Source organism: Crocuta crocuta, unplaced genomic scaffold (assembly GCF_008692635.1).
Source record: "Crocuta crocuta isolate KB4526 unplaced genomic scaffold, BGI_CrCroc_1.0 scaffold10, whole genome shotgun sequence".
NCBI lineage: Eukaryota > Metazoa > Chordata > Mammalia > Carnivora > Hyaenidae > Crocuta > Crocuta crocuta.
In genome coordinates, this window is record NW_027527551.1 from 2,105,819 (window position 1) to 2,127,397 (window position 21,579).

The following is a 21,579-nucleotide window of genomic DNA, read 5'->3' on the forward strand; positions in this document are numbered from 1 at the left end:
TGTCTATATGGTTATTCCCAGTTCTTCAGTGTCCTTACATTCCAACATCCAGCCCTACTATCCTATAGAATTCGTTCTTGCTAAGGACTCAATAAACTCCATTTGGCCAAATCTGGTGGGTAGTTTTCAGTCATCATCTTATTTGACCCCCTCAAAAGCATTCTACATAGCTAAGTGTTCTTTTCCTCTTGATACTGTCTCCTCCCCTTGATTTCTGAGCTTCCCCTTTCCTACTTCCTTCCTCTTTGATCTCATTCTCTTTTGATAGTTTCTCCTCCTTAACCTCCTCTGCCTAATGTTTAAACGTTGGGAATTCCCCAGGCCTAAACTCACTTTCCTTCTCACTTTATATCTTCCTCTATGCCCATGGTTTAAATTGCTATGGTTATACCAATTATTTTCACTTTACATCTCCCTCCCAGACTACTTTCCTAAGCTCCTAACTGAAATATCCAATAGTAATTCGTTATCATCTATCAATATCTGCATTTCCCTAGTGTTTTCTGACTCAGTAAATGGTCCCATCGTTCACTCATGTATTCAAGCTGGAAAGTGAGTCATTCTTTACACCCTAAACTTCCATATACTCTCTACATCTTCTTCAGAAACACCTCTTCAAGTCTTCTCATTCTTTCTTTCACTGGTCCCACAACCCTAGTCCAAGCCACTATTCAGTGTAACTTGGACTGCCTCAATAGTCTCTTTATGTGTATTCCTCTTCCACCAGTGTGCCATGCTATGCCTGCTTAAAGCCTACAACAGCCTTCCAGAGACCTCAGAATAAAGATCAAAAATCCTTACTGTGGCCTACATGGATCTGCATGATTTAGCTCTTGCCCATCACTCCCAAACCTCTCAGCACCACTTTCTCTCTGCCTCTGTGCTCTTCATACCACTCTTATGATCTTAGCACATGCTGTTCCTTATGTCACACACTTTCTCTCTGCTTCTGCTCTCACCCACCTTTGCCTAGCTGACTCTTAATCATCCTGCAAGTCTCTGCTTTAAACATTCCATGAGGCCTCCCTTGGGGTGCCCACCCACCCCTCTCCACTGACTAGATTAAAGCAAACTGTTATATGCTCCTTAATACTCTGTACATGTTTTTACAGGTAATTTTTAAAAACCAAAGTAATATATGTACATGGTTTAAAAAGTTGGAGTGCACCTGGGTGGCTCAGTCGGTTTTAAGCATCTGACTCTTAATTTTGACTCAGGTCATGTCTTATGGCTCGTGGATTTTAACTCCATGTCTGGTTCTGTGCTAACAGATCCCAAGAGAATCTGCTTGGGATTCTCCCTCACTCTCAAAAATAAATAAACTTAAAAAAAAAAAAAGTCAATTGGTCCTATATAAGGTTTATGCAGGAATCAACCATGCATGTCTACTTAACTTCTGTTATCTCCCACCTTCTCAAACACAATAGGCATTTAATACATATTTGTAAAATGACCAGTTTCACAAACAAAATTTCTGATAAAAACAAACATAAGGTGGCAGGGTATGTATGCAGGTAGTTTGAGTAGATATATTACTTTAAAGACTATTTGAACAATTCTCCTGATATTACAAAATCACAAATATTTCTTACCTGACTTAAGAGCTGGCACATCAGAGGAATCTGCATTTTTGGAAAATGGATTCTGTCCTATAATTAAGATAAAACGCAATGTAAATGGGGAAATAAAGTTACTTCCTATAATCAATAATCAGCAAAGGTGTCTTGACAAAGTACAGGTATTTAATTTTCCTCAGTCAAGTAAAATGGGGAAAGCCACAAAATATGACATTTCTCGGGGCGCCTGGGTGGCTTAGTCGGTTAAGCGTCCGACTTTCGCTTAGGTCATGATCTCGCGGTTCGTGGGTTCGGGCCCCGCGTCGGGCTCTGTGCTGACTGCCAGCTCAGAAACTGGAGCCTGTTTCAGTCTGTGACTCCCTCTCTCTCTGACCCTCCCCTGCTCACGCTGTCTCTCTCTCTCTCTCCTAGAAATAAATAAAAATATTTAAAAAAAAAAAAAATGACATTTCTCACCTTCAAATTGCTTTAAAAATTGATCTTACCATACTTCTGTATTTCTCGTTTTTCTTCTTTATCATCAGCTTCTCCAGTATCCTCCTCATCTTCTTCAATTTGGTTTCTGAGCCTTGGCTGGCTCCACTCTGTAGTAGTATTACTGTAACTAAAAGACAGTAATATTATTCAATAAAGAGCTACCCAAAGACCAAATACATTTTCAGAATGGTAAAGAAAAGTTTAAACTGATTATTTCTTACCCAGCATTCAGCTCTGTTCTGAAATCTTCCTCTTCCTCTTCTTCTACCCGGGTTGCTGCCAATTCTGCTGCCTTCTCTACAGCCAGTTCACTAAGTCTTTGGGCTAATATTAATCTCCGGGAACGAGAAGCATATTTAATGGCTAAATTCACAGCATTTTGAGTCATTAAATCGGCAAGTTCCACACAACGAAATTCCCGCTCCAGTTTACAAGAAAGCTAACCCAAAATGGAAAAAAAAATAAAAACACATCAAGCAAAACTTTTTTTTTATTTTTTATTTTTTTATTTTTTATTTATTTATTTTTTTAAATGTTTTATTTATTTCTAGGAGAGAGAGAGAGAGACAGCGTGAGCAGGGGAGGGTCAGAGAGAGAGGGAGTCACAGACTGAAACAGGCTCCAGGCTCTGAGCTGGCAGTCCGGCCAGAGCCCGACGCGGGGCNTGGCAGTCAGCACAGAGCCTGACGCGGGGCTCGAACCCACGAACCGCGAGATCATGACCTAAGTGAAAGTCGAACGCTTAACCGACTAAGCCACCCAGGTGCCCCCAAGCAAAACTTTTAAAAAGAGAATGATACTAATAAAACTGAAAAAACAGTTTTCTAGATAATGTATCTCACTGATTCTAAGATACATATTTTTTACTCATTTAGCATCTCTGAAAGTGGAAAGCATTTTACAATTGATGGTGGGTCAGAGTTCGCAGCATGTTTTTTCTTGGCTTAAATAAATAAAATAATGGTGAATCTTACACTCAGTAGGAGCTTAGATTCAATGAAATAAGCATGTGATTTCAAGCTATTAATTGCAAAAGAAGTAGGTTTTTCCTTTAAAATTCAAATGTGTTTTTTTTAAACTTGTTTTGCTGCCCATCCACCCTCATCCTGCCCTCATCAAATAGGGTAGCAAATTCAAAGAAGGAATAAATTATAAATGATTAATTATTACTTTGTCCAGAACTGGCACACAAATACTACTAAGCTAATCTGGGTGGGGGCAGGGGGAGTAGATTTATCCACTCATTTTTAAGTGTGATGGTCTGTGATCTCCAACTACCAGAAATAGTTATACAGCTTACAAATTAACAACTTCCTGGGGTGCCTGGGTGGCTCAGTCGCCTAAGCGTCCAACTTCAGCTCAGGTCATGATCTCACAGTTCGTGGGTTTAAGCCCCGTGTCAGGCTCTGTGCTGACAGCTAGCTCAGAGTCTGGAGCCTGTCTTCAGATTCTGTGCCTCCCTCTCTCTCTGACCCTCCCCTGCTCATGCTGTCTCTTTCTCTCTCTCAAAAATAAATAAAAAACATTAAAAAAAAAATTAACAACTTCCTTTTTCTTGCCCTATTTTTTTATACATAACAATATAAAACAAAGGGCATTTATTTAACATCTTTGAAAACACTTGACTATTTTTCTTTTGGTATGAATTGGGACAACTCAAAGTCAGGCAACTCAAGTATAACATAAGGAAAATTAGTACTTCAAATGCTAAGGGTCTCATATTTCATAGAGTAGAAGGATTATTTTGTTACTTAGACATCCCACATCTGATACATCAGCACAGAAGTTTTAGATAGTCACCTCCATGTCCTTTTCAACTTTTCTACTATTACTATTCTATAAATAATACTTAATCAGGGTACTACTCTGCCTTAGGGGGCGTCTGAAAATGAAGAAAAGTAGTATGGTTCTCATAGTAATGACGTTAAACTTCAGGCATTTGCCAGGGCGACAAGAATGCTAAAGAAAAACTGACCAGTCCTCAAGCTACTGATACTCTACTAAGAACACTGTCCCAGAGGAAAAGCTCCTCTAATGATAAATGGTAAATAAAACAAACATATTTTCTTACATATGTTGTATGGAATGAAAAGGTTTCTAGTTCCACAAATGACATTTTATAAAAGAAACAAAACTTACTCTACAATAATTAAATTTCTTTAATACTAAACTCAAGGCAGTGTTGCACAGTGGTGACAGTAGTGAATACCGCCTTTTGGAGACTGGAGTTATAATTAGCTCTGTGGTCTTAGACACCACTTTTCCCTCAGAACCGTTTTTCCTCAACCTTAAAATGAAAAGTCTGGACCATTTACTCTCTCAAGAAATACTGACGTTTACTATGTATTACACACCATATAAGCACCCAGCATACAGTGGTAAAGGAAACCTGATCACTGTCCTCAAGGGGCTGGCACAAATGAACAAAGAAATTAGGTTATACTCCTCACCATAAACCAACCTCAAGTGGGGACACAAAACACATGCACTTTATATTTCAACAAGTCTATTTATCTCTAGAGATAAATAAAATATTTAGGGCATGAAAACTGGTTACTGGCTATAGACAAACTTTCATCAGAATACCTGGACTGCCTCTTAAAATGTAGACCAGTGAGCAAAAGCAAAAAGGGAGATAGCACCAGAACAGTTTGTTTCTGCCTATGATCTTAGTTATAGGTAACGTTTCAAATATTTTAACTGCGATATCAACTTGGAAACAGAACTTTTAAGGAAGGAAAACACTACTGGATGCAACTTAAGAATCAGAAGGTGTGCTCATGCCCTGTTGGTGGGAATGCAAACTGGTGCAACCACTGTAGAAATAGTATGAAGGTTTCTCAAAAAACTAAAAATAAAATTACCATATAATTCAGTAACTCCACTATTGGGTATTTACCCAAAGCATAAAAAAGCACTAATTCTACAGAAATTTTCTTTTTATGCTTATTTATTTGGGGGGGGGGGGTGGCAGAGAGAGAATTGCAAGCAGGCTCTGCGTTGTAAGCACAGAACGCCATGCGGGGCTCGATCCCATGAATCAGGAGATCATGACCTGAGACAAAATCAGGAGCCCAATGCTTAACTGACTGAGCCACCCAGGTGCCCCAAAAAAGCACTAATTCTGAAAAATATATCCACCCTTATGTTTACTATAGCATTACTTATAATAGCCAAATTATGGAAGTGACCCAAGTGGCCATCGATAGATGAATGGATAAAGATGTGGTATATATATATGTATATATACACACAATGGAATATTAGTCATAATAAAGAACAAAATCTTATCATTTGCAACAACATGGATGTATCTAGAGAATATAATGAAATAATATTATTTCATTATTAATGAAATAAGTCAGAGAAAGTTAAGTGACATAAGTCAGAGAAACACAAATACCATATGAGTTCACTTATACGTAGAATTTAAGAAACAAACAGGGATGCCTAGGTGACTCAGTTGGCTAAGCATCCGACTTCAGCCCAGGTCATGATCTTGCAGTTGGTGAGTTCAAGCCCTGTGTCAGGCTCTCTGCTGTCAGCACAGAGTCTGCTTCCGATACTCTATCTCCGCCTCTCTCTGCCCATCCCCTGCTTGCTCTCTCTCAAAAATAAGCAAACATTAAAAAAAAAAAAAAAGACAAAAGAAACAAGAAAAAAAGAGACACACACACTTTTGGGGCATGTGGGTGGTTCAGTCAGGTAAGCATCTGTTTTTGAGTTCTGTTTTTGATCTCACTGTTTTTGAGTTTGAGCTCCACATCAGGCTCACTGATGACAATGCAGAGCCAGCTTGGGATTCTCTCTCTCCCTCTTTCTCTGCCTCTCCCCCACTTGCATGCACATGCTCTCTCTCTTAAGAATAAACATGAAAACAAACAGATGCGTAACTATAGAGAACAAACTGATGGTTACCAAAGGGGCTGTGAGTAGGCAGAAGGGTGAAACAGGTGGAGATTAAAAGCACACTTATCTGCTTATGATCTTAGTTACAAGGTAATGTTTTAAATATTTTAACTGCAACATCAACTGGGAAACAGAACTGAATAATGTAGAGAATTGCTGAGTCACTGTAATGTACATCTGAAACTAATATAGCACTATTATACCTGAATTAAAATTTTTTTAAAAATTAAAAAAAGTTTTGAGGTTGTGCTAATTCACATACTTTTAAGAAATCCAATCTATAGAAAAGCATAACTTTAATTTTTCCAGTAGATTTATTTTACTCACCGCAAGCATCTTCATTAAAAGTTCCTGTTGTTCTTTTATTGCTTGATTTTTAGTACTTTCTTCATATTCATAACCATTTTTAGCTAAATAATCAAGGTGACTGTGAAATATAACAGAACGCCAATATTGTTCCTATAAAAGGGAAAAAACTGCTTAGAGAAAACTATCAGCTTAGTATCAGGCAAGTTGTTAAATATTTACCCTAAGAACAGTTTCTGAATTAAATACTTTTTGAAATATTCTTTCTATAGTTTACTTTATAATTTAAATTTTAATGTGATACCAAAGCTTGATTTTATCTTCTGTCCTTAAAAAAAAGGGATATAGTATTTCAAATAGTTTCTTAGCAATCATAGTTAATGCTCAGAGAACTTGTTAAACTGTCTTTTAAAAGACCGATTTGCTTCTTGGCTAGAGTACCTAATTGCATGTGACATGATGGCACAAGGCTAGGACCAGAGTAGGCAAGCCTAGTGCCAAGACACAAAATTTATGGAGGCCCACCCTCTCAGGCATTTGGCCCAACTCTGACAGTGAGTACCTTACCCTAGTAAGACCCTAATGATCATACTCATTTATTGCACAGACAAAATCCCCGGAAGTAGTGATGGCAATCAGTTACTCTGGTGATCAAAAGCAGTCATCTTCCCTCCCTGCTACAACTAATTATTTAATTATAAAATAATGAGTAGTCAACACTGGTCATCAGAGTAATTTTTAAATGTCTACATCACAGGCAATGTATTATCTTATTATCTTTCAGAGTGTCAAGGTAAGAATTCCACATACCTCCATTTGTCCTTTCTCTGTTGCAGTCTGACAATAAGGAAGCTTAAAGGATAATATAGCTACAGCAGGGCGTGGAAGGGTGGGAGGAAATCGAGAACCTTTGCAAGGAATGCACCTGTCAGTAAAGAAAAAGTCTCACCACAAAAATTTCCTCCAAGATCATAAAAACTGTTAAAATATAAATTTTCCAAAAGTCAGTAACTTGGAATAATATTATTCCAATAGTTGGCTTAATAATATACAACAAATTACTCTTTTTTTTAAAAAAGTACTTAGGGGTACCTGGGTGGCTCAATCAGTTAAGTGTTGGTTTTGGCTCAGGTATGATCTCGCAGTTCATGAGTTCGAGTCCCACGTCCAGCTCTGTGCTGACAGCAAGAAGCCTGCTTTCTCTCTTTCTCCCTCCCCTGCTCTTTTTTTCTCTCTCTCTCAAAATAAACAAACTTAAAAAATAAAGTACCTCAGGCCTGATTAGGTCTAAAAATTAATCTCTCCCAGGGTGCCTGGGTGGCTTAGTCGGTTAAGCGTCCGACTTTAGCTCAGGTCATGATCTCACAGTTCATGGGTTCGAGCCCCGTGTTGGGCTCTGTGCTGACAGCTAGCTCAGAGCCTGGAGCATGTTTCAGATTCTGTATCTCCCTCTCTCTTTGACCCTCCCTTGTTTATGCTGTCTCTCTCTCTCTTTCAGAAATGAATAAAAACATAAAAAAAAAATTAAAAAAAATTAATCTCTCCCTATGCATTTCAAGAATTTCAAAAATCCCTCTTCATATCAGCTTTATTAAACAATCATTTAAAGTGAAATAGGCCTGGGGCACCTGGGTGGCTCAGTTGGTAAAGCATCCAACTCTTGATTCTGGCTCAGGTCATGGTCTCACAGTTTCTGAGTCTGAGGCCCACACTGGGCTTTGCACTGACAGTGTGAAGCCTGCCTGGGATTCTCTCCTCTCTCTGCCCCTACCTCACTCTTTCTCTCAAAATAAGTAAATAAACTTAAAAAAAAAAAAAGTGAAATAGGCTCTCACCAGCTTTTCCTTAGCAAATCGCCTACTTTTAAAATACAGAAGCTGTACCATCAATAGCTGTCATAGGATTCACATTATAAAACAGATCATCCAAGAAAAAATACTGACGAAGCATATTCACTTTTGTCAGTCTAGGAATACTTGGTACTGCTGGTAAAAAGTGTCAAATAAGAGAAAAAGATAGTGAAATGTCCAATACAGGTTAAGTGTTTATTACTAGATATTGGTGAGAGTGAAGCCAAAAACCCAGTATCATTAAAAACGTTATAATACATACCTGCTCTGTTAAATCAAAGGTTGCCTTATGTGGTAATAAGTAGCTCAGTGGGCAAGAACGTTGTCTAAACCTTTTCTGACTAGGACATGTAAAGTATGTAAAGATGCCCTTCAGAATGAATACGAATGCAATTTATTAATTAAAAAGCATTCATTAATCACAGAATGATACATGTACATTGAATACTTTTAACTTATGTATTCCAAGTTATTTATAAGAAAACCACTGGAAAACCATGCCTACACACTATAAACACTTAGGCAAACTTTCTAATTTTTATAGTCATTTTAAGATACAGTACAATATTCAATGCTTACTAATAACCATCCATTTAATTTACAGTATAACCTTTTAGTCACGGCTTAAAGTCATGACTTTGTTTCTTTCTTTTTTTTTTTTTATGTTTTATTTATTTCTGAGAGAGAGAGAGAGACAGCATGAGCAGGGGATGGTCAGAGAGAGGGAGACACAGAATCTGAAGCAGGCTCCAGGCTCTGAGCTAGCTGTCAGCACAGAGCCTGACGTGGGGCTTGAACCCACGAACCGTGAGATCATGACCTGAGCTGAAGTCAGACACTGAACCGACTGAGCCACCCAGGTGCCCCAAATCATGACTTTCTTAAAGGGAAATACTAAGTAGAAACCAGGCCTGTGGGTTTAAATTTTTTTCGTAAATATCTTCTCCCATTATCAAGTGCCCACTAGAATAGTTAAAAATTAAATAATGGCAATACACAAGAACTTTTTCAAACCCAGGTCTCCTTCCTAGTGAGATATGAACACACCTTTTTTGGTGACCATACAATAAAAATACAAACATGTTTTTAGAGTTCCAATATTTCTGTGTTTTTATTTTATATTTTATTTATTTATTTTTTAAAGTTAGAATTTATTTTTGAGAGATAGAGCACGAGCTCGGGAGGGACAGTGAGAAGCAAGCTCCAGGCTCTGAGCTGTCAGCACAGAGCCTGATGCCGGGCTCAAACTCATGAACTGTGAGATCATGACCTTAGCTGAAGTTGGATGCTCAACCGAATCACCCAGGTGCTCCCAATATATATACATTTTTTAATTTATTTCTGAGAGAGAGAGACACAGCATGAGCAGGGGAGGGTCAGAGAGAGAGGGAAATACAGAATCTGAAGGAGGCTCCAGGCTCTGGGCTAGCTGTCAACACAGAGCCCGACGCGGGGCTCAAACCCATCGTGACCTGAGCCGAAGTCAGATGCCCAACTGACTGAGCCACCCAGGCGCCCCTGGTGCCCCCAATATTTTTGAGCATACAATCTCATTTCTTCTTCTTCCTCCCCTTTTATGATTTCATATAAATCAGTGGTTTTCACCATACAGTAGGAGTGTAAATACCTCAAGTTTAAAAAATCTCTTGTGGCAATTCTGTCATTCCCAAAAGTCAGTAGTTTATTAAGTCATGCAAAATGAAAAAGAGCACATGCATTCAGAAAGGACAAGTCCAATTACATACGCATACACATATATTAACAAAATGAGAAAGAACACTGGGAGTAATCTCGATACCTTAACATTATTTTTTTCTATAAAAAGACTTATATTTTCTTGTGTAAAAACATTTTATAGGGGCGCCTGGGTGGCTTAGTCGGTTAAGCGTCCGACTTTCGCTTAGGTCGTGATCTCGCGGTTCGTGGGTTCGAGCCCCGCATCGGGCTCTGTGCTGACTGCCAGCTCAGAGCCTGGAGCCTGTTTCAGTCTGTGACTCCCTCTCTCTCTGACCCTCCCCTGCTCACGCTGTCTCTCTCTCTCTTAGAAATAAAACATTAAAAAAAAAACAAAAAAAACAACATTTTATAGCTCAAATACTTTACTGATTTAGTCATAGTAAGCAATTATCACTAAAAAAAAATAGGATTTATTAATAGGTTTTTAAAGCCACATTTATATCAAAGCAGAATACTAATTCACATTTCTTATCCTTTTAGACCTGAAGTAAAAAGACATTATCCATTAAATATCCCTTTCATGGAAGAGGAGGAAAAACAAACTCATTTGACTGCTAATTTGGTTGGTTTTGCCTACAATGAATAAGTTTCCTTCCTATGTGGCTAAACCATTTGAAGGAGAAAATGTGAAAAAATAAACTGCAGTTTACTAAGAAAAAATTATTTCAATTCTTTTTCAAATAAATCATAAAAATTGTTCTCTTGTTAAAGAAAGAGTTGAAAACATACTTAACTGGAGAAACTTGGGGCCAATGTCCAGACTAAGTTTCCCCTCAGCAATGAATTTTGCTTTGTGTTGTAGGTTGCAAAGAGGAGACTTTGTTCACAACTTGTTTTGAGCATTTACTCAGGAGTTGATAATGATTTTACCAGGCAATACTTCCTGGCTACTGGCCTTATTTACCTCTGTGTAGTATAGCACATACAGTCATTACTATAACAAATGCTTGTTAAATGAATAAAACTAAAAAAAAAAAAAAATTGTTTTCAAGCATGTTAAATAATTCTTAAGAGCTTTTAAAAAGAAAGGAATGTTGATGTTTATAGAAAGCAAATTAGACAGAAGCAGACAAGATTAGTAAACTCTGTTATATATTAACCAGCAGTGATCATGAAAAAAAATCTTCAGTGGAAACAATAAAAACAATTTTTGCTAAACTGAAGTCTGTTTCAAAAGGAGGTAGGAGTGATACATCCACAGATTAGTAATTACTCATATTCATAATTAAAGGCAGGCATTTTGTACTGATTCAAATGACATGCTTTTAATTCTTTAACTGTATCTGTAGGAGTTGAACAGCTAGGTCATCTGGTAACTCTATGTGCTTACTGGCCATGTGTGTATTTTCTTTTGAGAAGTGTCTATTCAAATACTGCATATTCTTTTTAAAATTTTTTTAATGTTTTATTTATTTCTGTGAGAGAGAGAGAGAGAGACACACACAGCGTGAGCAGGGGAGGGTCGGAGAGAGAGGGAGATACAGAATCTGAAGCAGGCTCCAGGCTCTAAGCTGTCAGCACAGAGCCCGACGCAGGGCTTGAACGCACAAACCGTGAGATCATGACCTGAGCCAAAGTTGGTCGCTTAACCGACTGAGCCATCCAAGCGCTCCACACTGCCTAATTTTTAACTGAGTTGGCTTTTTTTGAGTTAAAAGAGTTCTTTATATACTGATACACATCCTTTATCACATAAATGATTTGCTTCACCATTAAAAAAAAATCTATATAGTATTAATTTTTTTTTAATGTTTATTTTTGAGAGGGAGAGAAAGAGACAAAGTGTGAGCAGGGGAGGGACAGAAAGACAGGGAAACACAGAATCCAGAGCAGGCTCCAGGGTCTGAACTGTCAGCACAAAGCCCAATGCAGGGCTTGAACTCAAGAACCGTGAGATCATGACCTGAGCCAAAGTTGGACACTTAACCAACTAAGCCACCCAGGTGTCCCTACATAGTACTCTAAAGTATAACTGTACATTATTTCCTTATTCTTCTACTAAAGGAAATTTAGGCTTCCAAATCTTTTGTCAATATCAACAAGTTTACAATGTAGAAAATCTTTCACATGTATCATTCCTACATGTGCTAGCAGCAGTACTTCCTAAACCTTAATGTACACACGAATCACCCACCTAAAGATCTTGTTAAAATTCAGGTTCTGATTCAGTAGGTCTGAAATGAAGCCTGAGATTCGGCATTTCTAATAACTACGCTCTCTGGTGATACTGATGCTCTATGGATCACACTTTATTTATTTATTTTTTTTAATGTTTTATTTATTTCTAGGAGAGAGAGAGAGACAGTGTGAGCAGGGGAGGGTCAGAGAGAGAGGGAGTCACAGACTGAAACAGGCTCTAGGCTCTGAGCTGGCAGTCAGCACAGAGCCCGACGCGGGGCTCGAACCCACAAACTGCGAGATCATGACCTAAGCGAAAGTCGGGCGCTTAACTGACTAAGCCACCCAGGCGCTCCTGGATCACACTTTAAATAACAAGTGCCAGAACGTCTGCAGGACAGAATCCTAAGACAGAATGACTGGATCAAAGAACACATGCATTTCTAATTCTGGTAGTTCTTAACAAACTGCCTTCCATAGGGATTGTAACCAATTTATACCCCCATCAGCCATTACAAACGTGAATTATTTCCCCACAGCCTTACCAAGAGTGTTATCAAATTTTCAGATTTCCCTCATTTGGTAAGTAAAAAGAGAATTTTAGTTTTGATTTGTATTTATCTTATTTTGATAATCATATTTTTATGTATTCAAGAGCCATTTTTATTTCCCTATCTGATTACTGCCTTTCTTGAAACAGTCTCCACTTACAGCTTCTGTGCTATAACCCTCAAGTGACTTTTCTCTTACTTGCTTAGCTAACAGTCCTTTTCCTTATTCAAAAGCTACATCTTCCAATATCTAACCTCTACATGTTGAATTTCTTTCTTTTCTTTTTTTAATGTTTATTTACTTACTTTGATAGAGAGAACACACATGTATAAGCAAGGAAGGGGTAGAGAGAGAGAGGGAGAGAGAGAATCCCATGCAGGCTCCATGCTCTCACAACCAGGAGATCATGAACAGAGCCGAAATCAAGAGTCAGATGCTTAACCAGCTGAGCCACCCAGGTGCCTCTGTAAATGTTGAAATTTCTAAGTGTTGGATTCTGCAACCTTTTTTTGTTACTCTTTCTTCTATATGATCTCATTTATTACTCTGACTTTAAATACTTCTATATTCTGGTGATTCCCAAATTTTTATCTTAAAATCATCTATTCTAAGGTTTTCTTGATATCTCCATTTGGACATTTTGCAAGCATTTCAAACTTAACACAGCCAAAAAAGAAATTGTTTTTCTCTTATTTCTATAAATGGTATGACTATCCATCTAGTTGCTTTAATTGGAAATATGGGTGTCATTATTGAGTCTCCTCCATCACTACAAACCCCCAATCTACCAGAAAATCCTGTTTCTTTTTTTTCTTAAGTCTATTTATTTATTTTCAGAGAGAATGCAAGCAGGGGAGCAGCAGAGAGAGAGGGAGAGAGAGAGAATCCCAAGTGGGCTCCATACTGTCAGCATGGAATCCTATATGGGGCCTGAACTCATGAACCCTAAGATCATGACCTGAGCCAAAATCAAGAGTCAGACACTAAACTGACTGAGCCATGTAGGTGCCCAATCCTACAGTTTCTATCTCAGACCTGATTCCCATAGTTTATGCTTCCCCCCCACACTAGTTCCAGCCATACTTATAGCTCAGTTAGATGACTGCAAAATCCTCCTCAGTGCTTCTCAGTGAAGTCACTGATAGCATTTGGGAAGGACAATCCGTAGTTGAGCAGGACCACTCTGCACACTGCAGGACATTCAACAGCTCCAGCCCCACGCTCTAAATGCCAGGGTTAACCCATAATTGCTGTGATGGCAAAAAATAATACCCCACATCTCTCACATCTCCAAACATCCCCAGAAAGCAGGATAAATTGCCTGGGTGAAAACTGGTTTCCCTATTTTCAATCTTACCTCTGCCAATCCATTTGCCACATATATTTTTCTTTTTATAGTAGAAATCAGATTATATCATTCCCTAGACAAAACCCTTGAACAGCTTCATGACACAACTTCAAATAAAATATCAGCTTCTCTACATGGTCTATAAAGCAGCCTCTGTCTTTATGAAATTATGTCTCCTACCAACCCTTGCTTCTTGTATGCTATTCACATTTACATCCTTTAATTCTTTAGACATACCTAATTCTTTCTGTTCTGAGGACCTTTATACATGCTGTCTATTCTGCAATGATAATTTGCCACTTCATTCTTTCCTAACAGACTTCCTGGCCTCAAGTCTCATTTTAAATACCACCTCTATTAAGAGTCTTATGTGACACTGCTACCTAGAATGTGTCCTTCTATTATTCTCCACCATGGGTCTGCTCAGATTAAATTACGGTATTTATCTCAAGCACTAATTAACATTTACTTGTTTCTGTTATCTGTCTCCCCAATCAGTCTATAAGCTCCATGAAAGCAGTAACCTCTTTGTTCACCAAGTACCTACACAATGTCCCTGCCAATTGTTTAGACCACAAAGACATCAGGTGTCAAAAGAGAGAAAAATATCTAAAACAATACTGAATAGGGACTATACGGACCGAGAGTTTTATACTAGGAGTCAACTACTACATTTCTACTAGCCCTCTCCCTGGTGACAATAATTGAGCCTTATAAAAATCTCTAAAAGCCACTAACTTATTCAATTTTAAATCAGAGTTTTAAGTAAAAGGCAGAGGGGTGCCTCGGTGGCTCAATCATGTTCTCACAGTCCATGAATTCCAGCTCCATGTCTGGCTTTGTGCTGCTACTACAAAGCCTGCTTCTGATTCTCTGTCACCCCTTTCTTTGCCCCTCCCTTGCTTGTGTGTGCTGTCTCAAATAAATAAACATTAATAAAAAATAAAAGATAAAAGACTACAATAAAAGATGAAACGCCATAACATTTAACCCGAACTCTCTTCCCCATCTGGATGAAATAATACTATAGTCACACTAATAAACTTAACTTCTATTCAGTTTAAGAAGTTTTAAGTCAAGCAATCAGTTGAAAACTTCAAAATGAATATAAACAAATTTCTAATTTAGTAATTATGGAAAGGAAATAAACTAAGGTGAAAGACCAAAATAAATAGATAAATACCTTTAAAGAGTACAAAACAAAAAATTTCAAACTACTTTGTAAAAAAGAATCAACTAAACATTTTGTAATAGCGCACCTCAGTTGCTGGGGATTTTCATGGATACCAACCACCCAGTAGTGATCAGATTTTCCTTTGCAGTGTTCTCTTGTGTTACACACAGGAGTCCATGTATTACCAAGCCCTCTGTTAAGCATTCGAACAATGCCTTCTGAATCCACATAACAGGGGGTACCTATACCCCAAAAGAAAAAGGAAAACACTTGGAGACATAGCTACATATTTGTCAAATAAATCCTATTTCAAAAATGCATACCAATGATTCAACTTTCAGTTTAAAAAACAAACCAAGGCAAATATTTCAAGATTATTTCCCACAGAACTTCATGCACCACACAGAAAATAAGATCTAACTGAATGAAAGAAAAAACCTGCCTGTGATAGGACTAAAATTTACTCAAGAGAAAAAGCTGATAGTTTCAGTGAGAACTATGCCACCTGCTGGAATATAGCAGTATTCTTAAATGCCAATTTCAGTAAAAATGTTAAACCTAAATCTGAAGTTTTGCTGGTTGTGAAAGACTTGGAAAAACAACCAGAACCTAATGCACCATGATGATGTAGAGAAATCTGTCTTTACTTCACTTCTTCCTCTTGCTCTTTCTTGGTGGTGTCATTGTTGTGCTCCCCAACTCCTAAGTAAGCAATTCTGTTTCCCACTTACTCTGCCCCATCTCAGGAAGTGCACAGCATATTCCCTAATTTTCTCATCTGTGACTTCACACACCTCTCATTCTGCAAGCTGATTAGTAATTGGGGAAAAAATAAAGATATATGAATGGAAGTTATTAATGGTCACATAATTAGAACATGAATGACCAATAATATCCCACTAGAAAACACCTCCAGAAATGGTTGATTTTTAATATAATCTATTGTCAAATTGGCTAACATACAGTGTATATAGTGTGCTCTTGGTTTTGGGGGTAGATTCCTGTGATTCATCGCTTACATACAACACCCAGTGCTCATCCCAGCAAGTGCCCTCCTCAATGTCCATCACCCATCTCCCCTTCTCCCATGCCCCTCCATCAACCCTCAGTTTGTTCTCTGTATCCGAAATTCTCTTATGGTCTGCCTCCCTCCCTCTGTGTTCAGAAATGTAAAAGACAAACTGGAGTTTCCAATAATATAAGTAAAGGGCATGAATCTCCAACAGAAATAATATTTTATCTAAGAAACAGGGCTGTCAGGTGCCTGAAAATAAGGTATTTCAAACCATCATCAGTTATAAGCCACTAATAAATGAATCTATAAATGTAATTTTTAATTTTTTGGTGCCACATGAGGAAATGGAAAAAGTGACTTTTAAAAGCATATTTTATTAAATCTAATATATCCAAAATATTATCATTTTAACATGTAATCAACGTAAAAGAATTTACTTTCTTTTTTTATACTAAGTCTTCAAAATTCAGAGAGTATTTTACACTTATAGCACATCTCAGTTCAGATTATACACAAGCGCTCAGTAGCCACATGTGACTTGGATACTGTAGCGGATAGTGCAGCTATAGAAATTTCCTATTTTCTGTGTAGAATCTTCTGGAAAAGCCACAACTTCACCACTGATTTGTATCTCATCCTTGGTATCTATAACAAATTTTTAGAGGAATAGATTTTTCTCTTTGTAAGTTTTCTAACCAGAATTCACATGAAGAAAAGACCTTATACATAAAACAATGGCTACCTTGACTAACAATTACAGTTTCCCACTGCCAACATAATTAAGAAATTTAAACATACAATATAGACATTTCTCTTTAAAAATTAGTTAGGAATAAAACCATGGAACAATTTCTACTTGAAAAATATTTTTAATATAAACAAATGAGTTTATCTTGCCTTCAGCTGAAAATCCAACCCACACTAGGTAGGATTTCCTTGTAAGAGGAAGAGGATCACCATGTAAAATTTGCTTTTTCTTTTTCCCCAGCTCTAGCAGTTGGACTCCAAGGCACTGATCACCATCAAATCCTGTACCTAGTGAGAAAATGTAAATATAAATCAGGTATCAAAGGTTATTTAGCTACAATGTAGTCTAAAGTACTTTCTGTGACTTGAATTGATTCTGTCATAAATTTTTAGATTAACTAGCAAGCACTACTTTTTATGGATAACCCAACCTGACATACCATTCAAGTATCAGAATATTACATTACATGGACTGTTTATATAAAGTGGTATTAAGAGGTAGTTCATTCACTCAAGAAATATTTACAAGAGCTTATAGCCAGGTATTGGGGCTACAATGGTAAAGAAGACAAAGTCACACTGTTCTCATGAAATTCATATTCACAGGTAAGACTAATTTTTAAAAAGAAAAAATGCTAAATGTCTCCAAAGAGTTAAAACAGTAATGTGACACAGAGCATTAGACTGAATGGTTACTTTAAATTTTTTTTTGTTTCATTTATTTATTTATTTTCATAGTTTATTTTTGAGACAGAGGATGAGTGGGGTAGGAGCAGAGAGAGACACAGAATCTGAAACAGGCTCCAGGCTCTGAGCTGTCAGCACAGAGCCCAATGCAGGGCTCAAACCCATGAACCATGAGATCATGACCTGAGCCAAAGTCAGACGCTTAACCGACTGAGCCACCCAGGCACCCCTTTCATTTATTTTTGAGAGAAAGAGATAGAGAGGGACAGTGTGATCAGGGGAGGGTCAGAGAGAGAGAGGGAGACACAGAATCTGAAACAGGCTCCAGGCTCTGAGCTGTCAGCACAGAGCCCAATGCAGGGCTCAAACCCATGAACCATGAGATCATGACCTGAGCTGAAGTCAGACACTTAACCAACTGAGTCACCCAGGCACCCCTGAATGGTTACTTTAGATTAGACAGTCAAAGGTGGCCTCTCTGAGAAAGTGAAATTTAGCTGAGATACAAATTTTAAGTGGGAGGGGCACCTGGGTGACTCAGTCAGTTAAGCGTCGGCGTAGGTCATATTCTCACTGTTTTTGAGTTGGAGCCCTATATTGGGCTCTGTGCCGACAGCTCAGAGCTTGGAGCCTGCTTCAGATTCTGTGTCTCCCTGTCTCTGCCCTTCCCCTGCTCCAGATCTGTCTGTCTCTCAAGAATAAACAAACATTAAAAAAATTTTTTTAAAAATGCAAGCTGGAGCCAGCCATCCAAAGGTCAGGAGGAGCACTATAGTAAACAGAAGGAACAGCTAATGAAAAGGTCCTAAGATAGGGACAAGCTTGGTAAATTTGAAGAACACTAAGAAACTAGTATGGCTAGGATAAGTAACAAGAAAAAGTGGCAAGAGATGAGGCTGAAGAGGCAAGCAAAGGTCAGATCATGTAGGGATGCCCTGCTGGTTGTGATGAAAACTTTGATTTTTATTCTAAAACAATGGAATGTCAGAGGAATTTGAGAAGAGGGACGTGTTCTGATTTTATGTTTTTAAGAGATCACTTAGATTTAGATTACCATGTGGAGAATGGATTGTGGAAGGCAAGGATTGAAGCTGACAAGATAGTTACAGTGCTACTACAATAGTACAAGAGAAGACATCTAGGTTGAACTGGGGTTTCAGTGGAAGAGATGAAAAGAGAGGGTTTGGAATGTGTTATTCCATAGAACTGACATGATGGGGTTGATATGGGGAGTGAGGGAGAGAAAAATCCTTGATAAGTCTTATATTTCTGAATTGAGTGGCTGGATTAATACTATGCTATTTACTCAGATGGGGAAAACTGAGTAGGAAAGGTGGAAGGGAAAAAATAAAAATAAAAACCCCAAAGGTTTTATCGTGACCAAGTTTGAAATGCCTACCAAAACTCTATAAGAGATTTCAAATGGCCACTGGATATGTAAGTCTGTAGACATAAGAAGAGGGTAGGGCTGGTGATATTAATTTATAAGTCATGGATATACAGATGCATTTAAAGCCATAGGCCTTGAGGGCATAATCCAAGGTAGTTTCTCAAACTGCCTTTTTAAGCCACAAGTCATGAAATCGATTTATTGCAAATAGCATTTAAAGAAAACTGAAATCAAAGAGTAAATAGTGTCCATGAGACTTTTGTAGTTACATTTACAGATATGTATAGATTAACAAAATAGAGCATATTTCTTACTAGGGCTAAGCAGTCAAAAGACTGAAGGCTCCTCATCTAATGTGGGTACTAGGGAAGAGGGGTTATGACAGAGTCCTGGAGCACTCCAGCTACGAGGCTGGCATAGGAGCAGCCAGTGAAGAGCTGAAGGAGTTAACAATAAGAAAGGTATCAGGAATGATGTCACAGAATCCAAGAAAAGAAAAGTGTTGGGTGAAGAATGAGTAAAATAGGTGATAGGGTTAAGAAGTCCATTTGTAATGATGAGCACTGGGTGACATATGGAATTACTAAATTATTATGTTGTACACCTAAAACTAGTAAGACACTATTGTAACTATACTGGAATTACAATTTTTTAAGGGGCACCTGGGTGGCTTAGTCGGTTGAGCGTCCGACTTTTGCTTAGGTCATGATCTCGCGGTTCGTGGGTTCGAGCCCCGCGTCGGGCTCTGTGCTGACTGCCAGCTCAGAGCCTGGAGCCTATTTCAGAGTCTGTGTCTCCCTCTCTCTCTCTGACCCTCCCCTGCTCACACACTCTCTCTCTCTCTCCTAGAAATAAATAAAAATATTTAAAAAAAAAAAAAAAGAGAGAGAAAGTGTTTTTGATGGAATAACCAAAAAAAATGCATAAAAAGATTACCAGTAATCTTTGGTGTTTTTAAACTAAGTTCTGGACCCAACATGGGGCTTCAAATTATGGCCCTGAGATCAAAGTTCCACGATCTACCTACTGAACCAGCCAGGTGCCCCATATCAACAACCTTGATAAAATCAGTCTTCATATAGTGTATGGACTAAAGACAAATTATGAGGTAAGGAAAAGAAAGCAACTTTTTAGTCATATTCAAACTGTCATGGTCTTGCACAGTGGAAGTTAGTTTTTTGTTTTGAGGCATTTAAACTCTGAAAATTCTAGGGGCGCCTGGGTGGCTCAGTTGGTTAAGCAACCGACTTCAGCTCAGGTCATGATCTCACGGTTGCTGGGTTTGAGCCCCGCATTGGGCTCTGTGCTGACAGCTAGCTCAGAGCCTGGAACCTGCGTCGGATTCTGTATCTTCCTCTCTCTCTGACTCTCCCTTGCTCATGCTATCTCTCTCTCTCTCTCAGAAATAAGTTTGAAAAAAATTTTTTATAAAAAAAATAAACTGAAAATTCTTATGAGATATAGACATGGAAGTAACTAACCAAGCTCACCTTGGAATTCTTTCTAGAATACAGTTTTTCTATGAATAAAATATTTTCATTCCTACTAGTGAATACAACAAAATTCTGTACATTCAAAGTTTCCACTGATTCAAATTCTAAAATGAATACAAAAGGATGACTCCAAAACAAAGTAAGACAAAGAGAAAAAAAGTTCAAGTCATTTTACTTCAGGTCATGGCAAGATCATAAAAGACTAGGAAAAAAAAAAATCTACCTCTATGATAAACAATGAAAAGCTGTTCTCCATATCCTGCCATCGATACTACAGGCCCAGGAAGACTGAAGACCTCTTTCTGAACACCTCCAACAGTGAACAATCGAAGGAGCAAGGCACTAGTGGCAGCAGCTGCCCATCCCAGACCAAGACATATGGCTTCAATATCTTCATTCTGAGGCATGTCTATTATCCACTCTTTGCTTGAATCCCAAGAACTAAAGTGCAGGCAGTGAAGCTTGCTATATATTAAAATAAGAGAGAAACAAACTTTCACATTTGGTGTTTTATATATATAAGGCTAATCATAATACCCAGTGACAAAACCAAATGGTTAATTTTTCTATTAAACATAAATGGTATATAAATAGCTTTGAAATATTTATGAAATATCCTTAAAATGGACTGTATTAAAGCCATTAACAGTCTATTACTGAACAATATTTAAGAATACAGGAAAATGTGCATAACATAATGTTAAATGAAAACAGGCAGATTAAAATCTGCAGAGTATGATTCTAGGTTGCACATATACAGAAAAATCACAACTAAATTTTTAAAAAGGGAAGATACATCAAAATGTTAGACAATAGTTCTTCCACTGCAAAAAAAAAATTTAGTATAGGAAAACAAAGGAAGAAAGGAAAAACAATCACATATAATCCCACCAGATAGATCACCAACCACTGCTAACAATCTGATGTTTCCAGGTTTCCTTCTTATGTATATTTATATTTATACTTATATTTATATACATATACATGAAAGTTATTAAGGTTAAACTCAGGAATGCAGACACCACAGTATTTGAAACCAGAGGCAGTACTGATTTACTGAAGAGTAATTTTAAATTCAATTTTAAAATGAAAAATATTATATTTAGCTGTGAAATATTATATACAGGAAAACAAAGAAAAAGAGATCTGAAATAAAAATTGCACATGGAAATAAATGTTCTAATTATTAAGATTCTGAG

The 21,579-nt window shown here is 37.7% G+C and overlaps 1 protein-coding gene across 1 annotated transcript in view; it reads right to left on the reverse strand.

Moving 5' to 3' along the window:
* WDHD1 (WD repeat and HMG-box DNA binding protein 1) overlaps positions 1-21,579 on the reverse strand; it is a 66,522-nt gene that overhangs the window by 9,764 nt on the left and 35,179 nt on the right. The window contains exons 14-21 of the mRNA XM_077768257.1: positions 20,604-20,845; positions 16,961-17,098; positions 15,134-15,290; positions 7,080-7,194; positions 6,291-6,422; positions 2,276-2,493; positions 2,063-2,181; positions 1,593-1,649 (exon numbers count right to left, since the gene is read on the reverse strand). Coding sequence (XP_077624383.1) covers positions 1,593-1,649; positions 2,063-2,181; positions 2,276-2,493; positions 6,291-6,422; positions 7,080-7,194; positions 15,134-15,290; positions 16,961-17,098; positions 20,604-20,845 — 1,178 coding nt within the window. The remainder of the gene's footprint in view (positions 1-1,592; positions 1,650-2,062; positions 2,182-2,275; positions 2,494-6,290; positions 6,423-7,079; positions 7,195-15,133; positions 15,291-16,960; positions 17,099-20,603; positions 20,846-21,579) is intronic.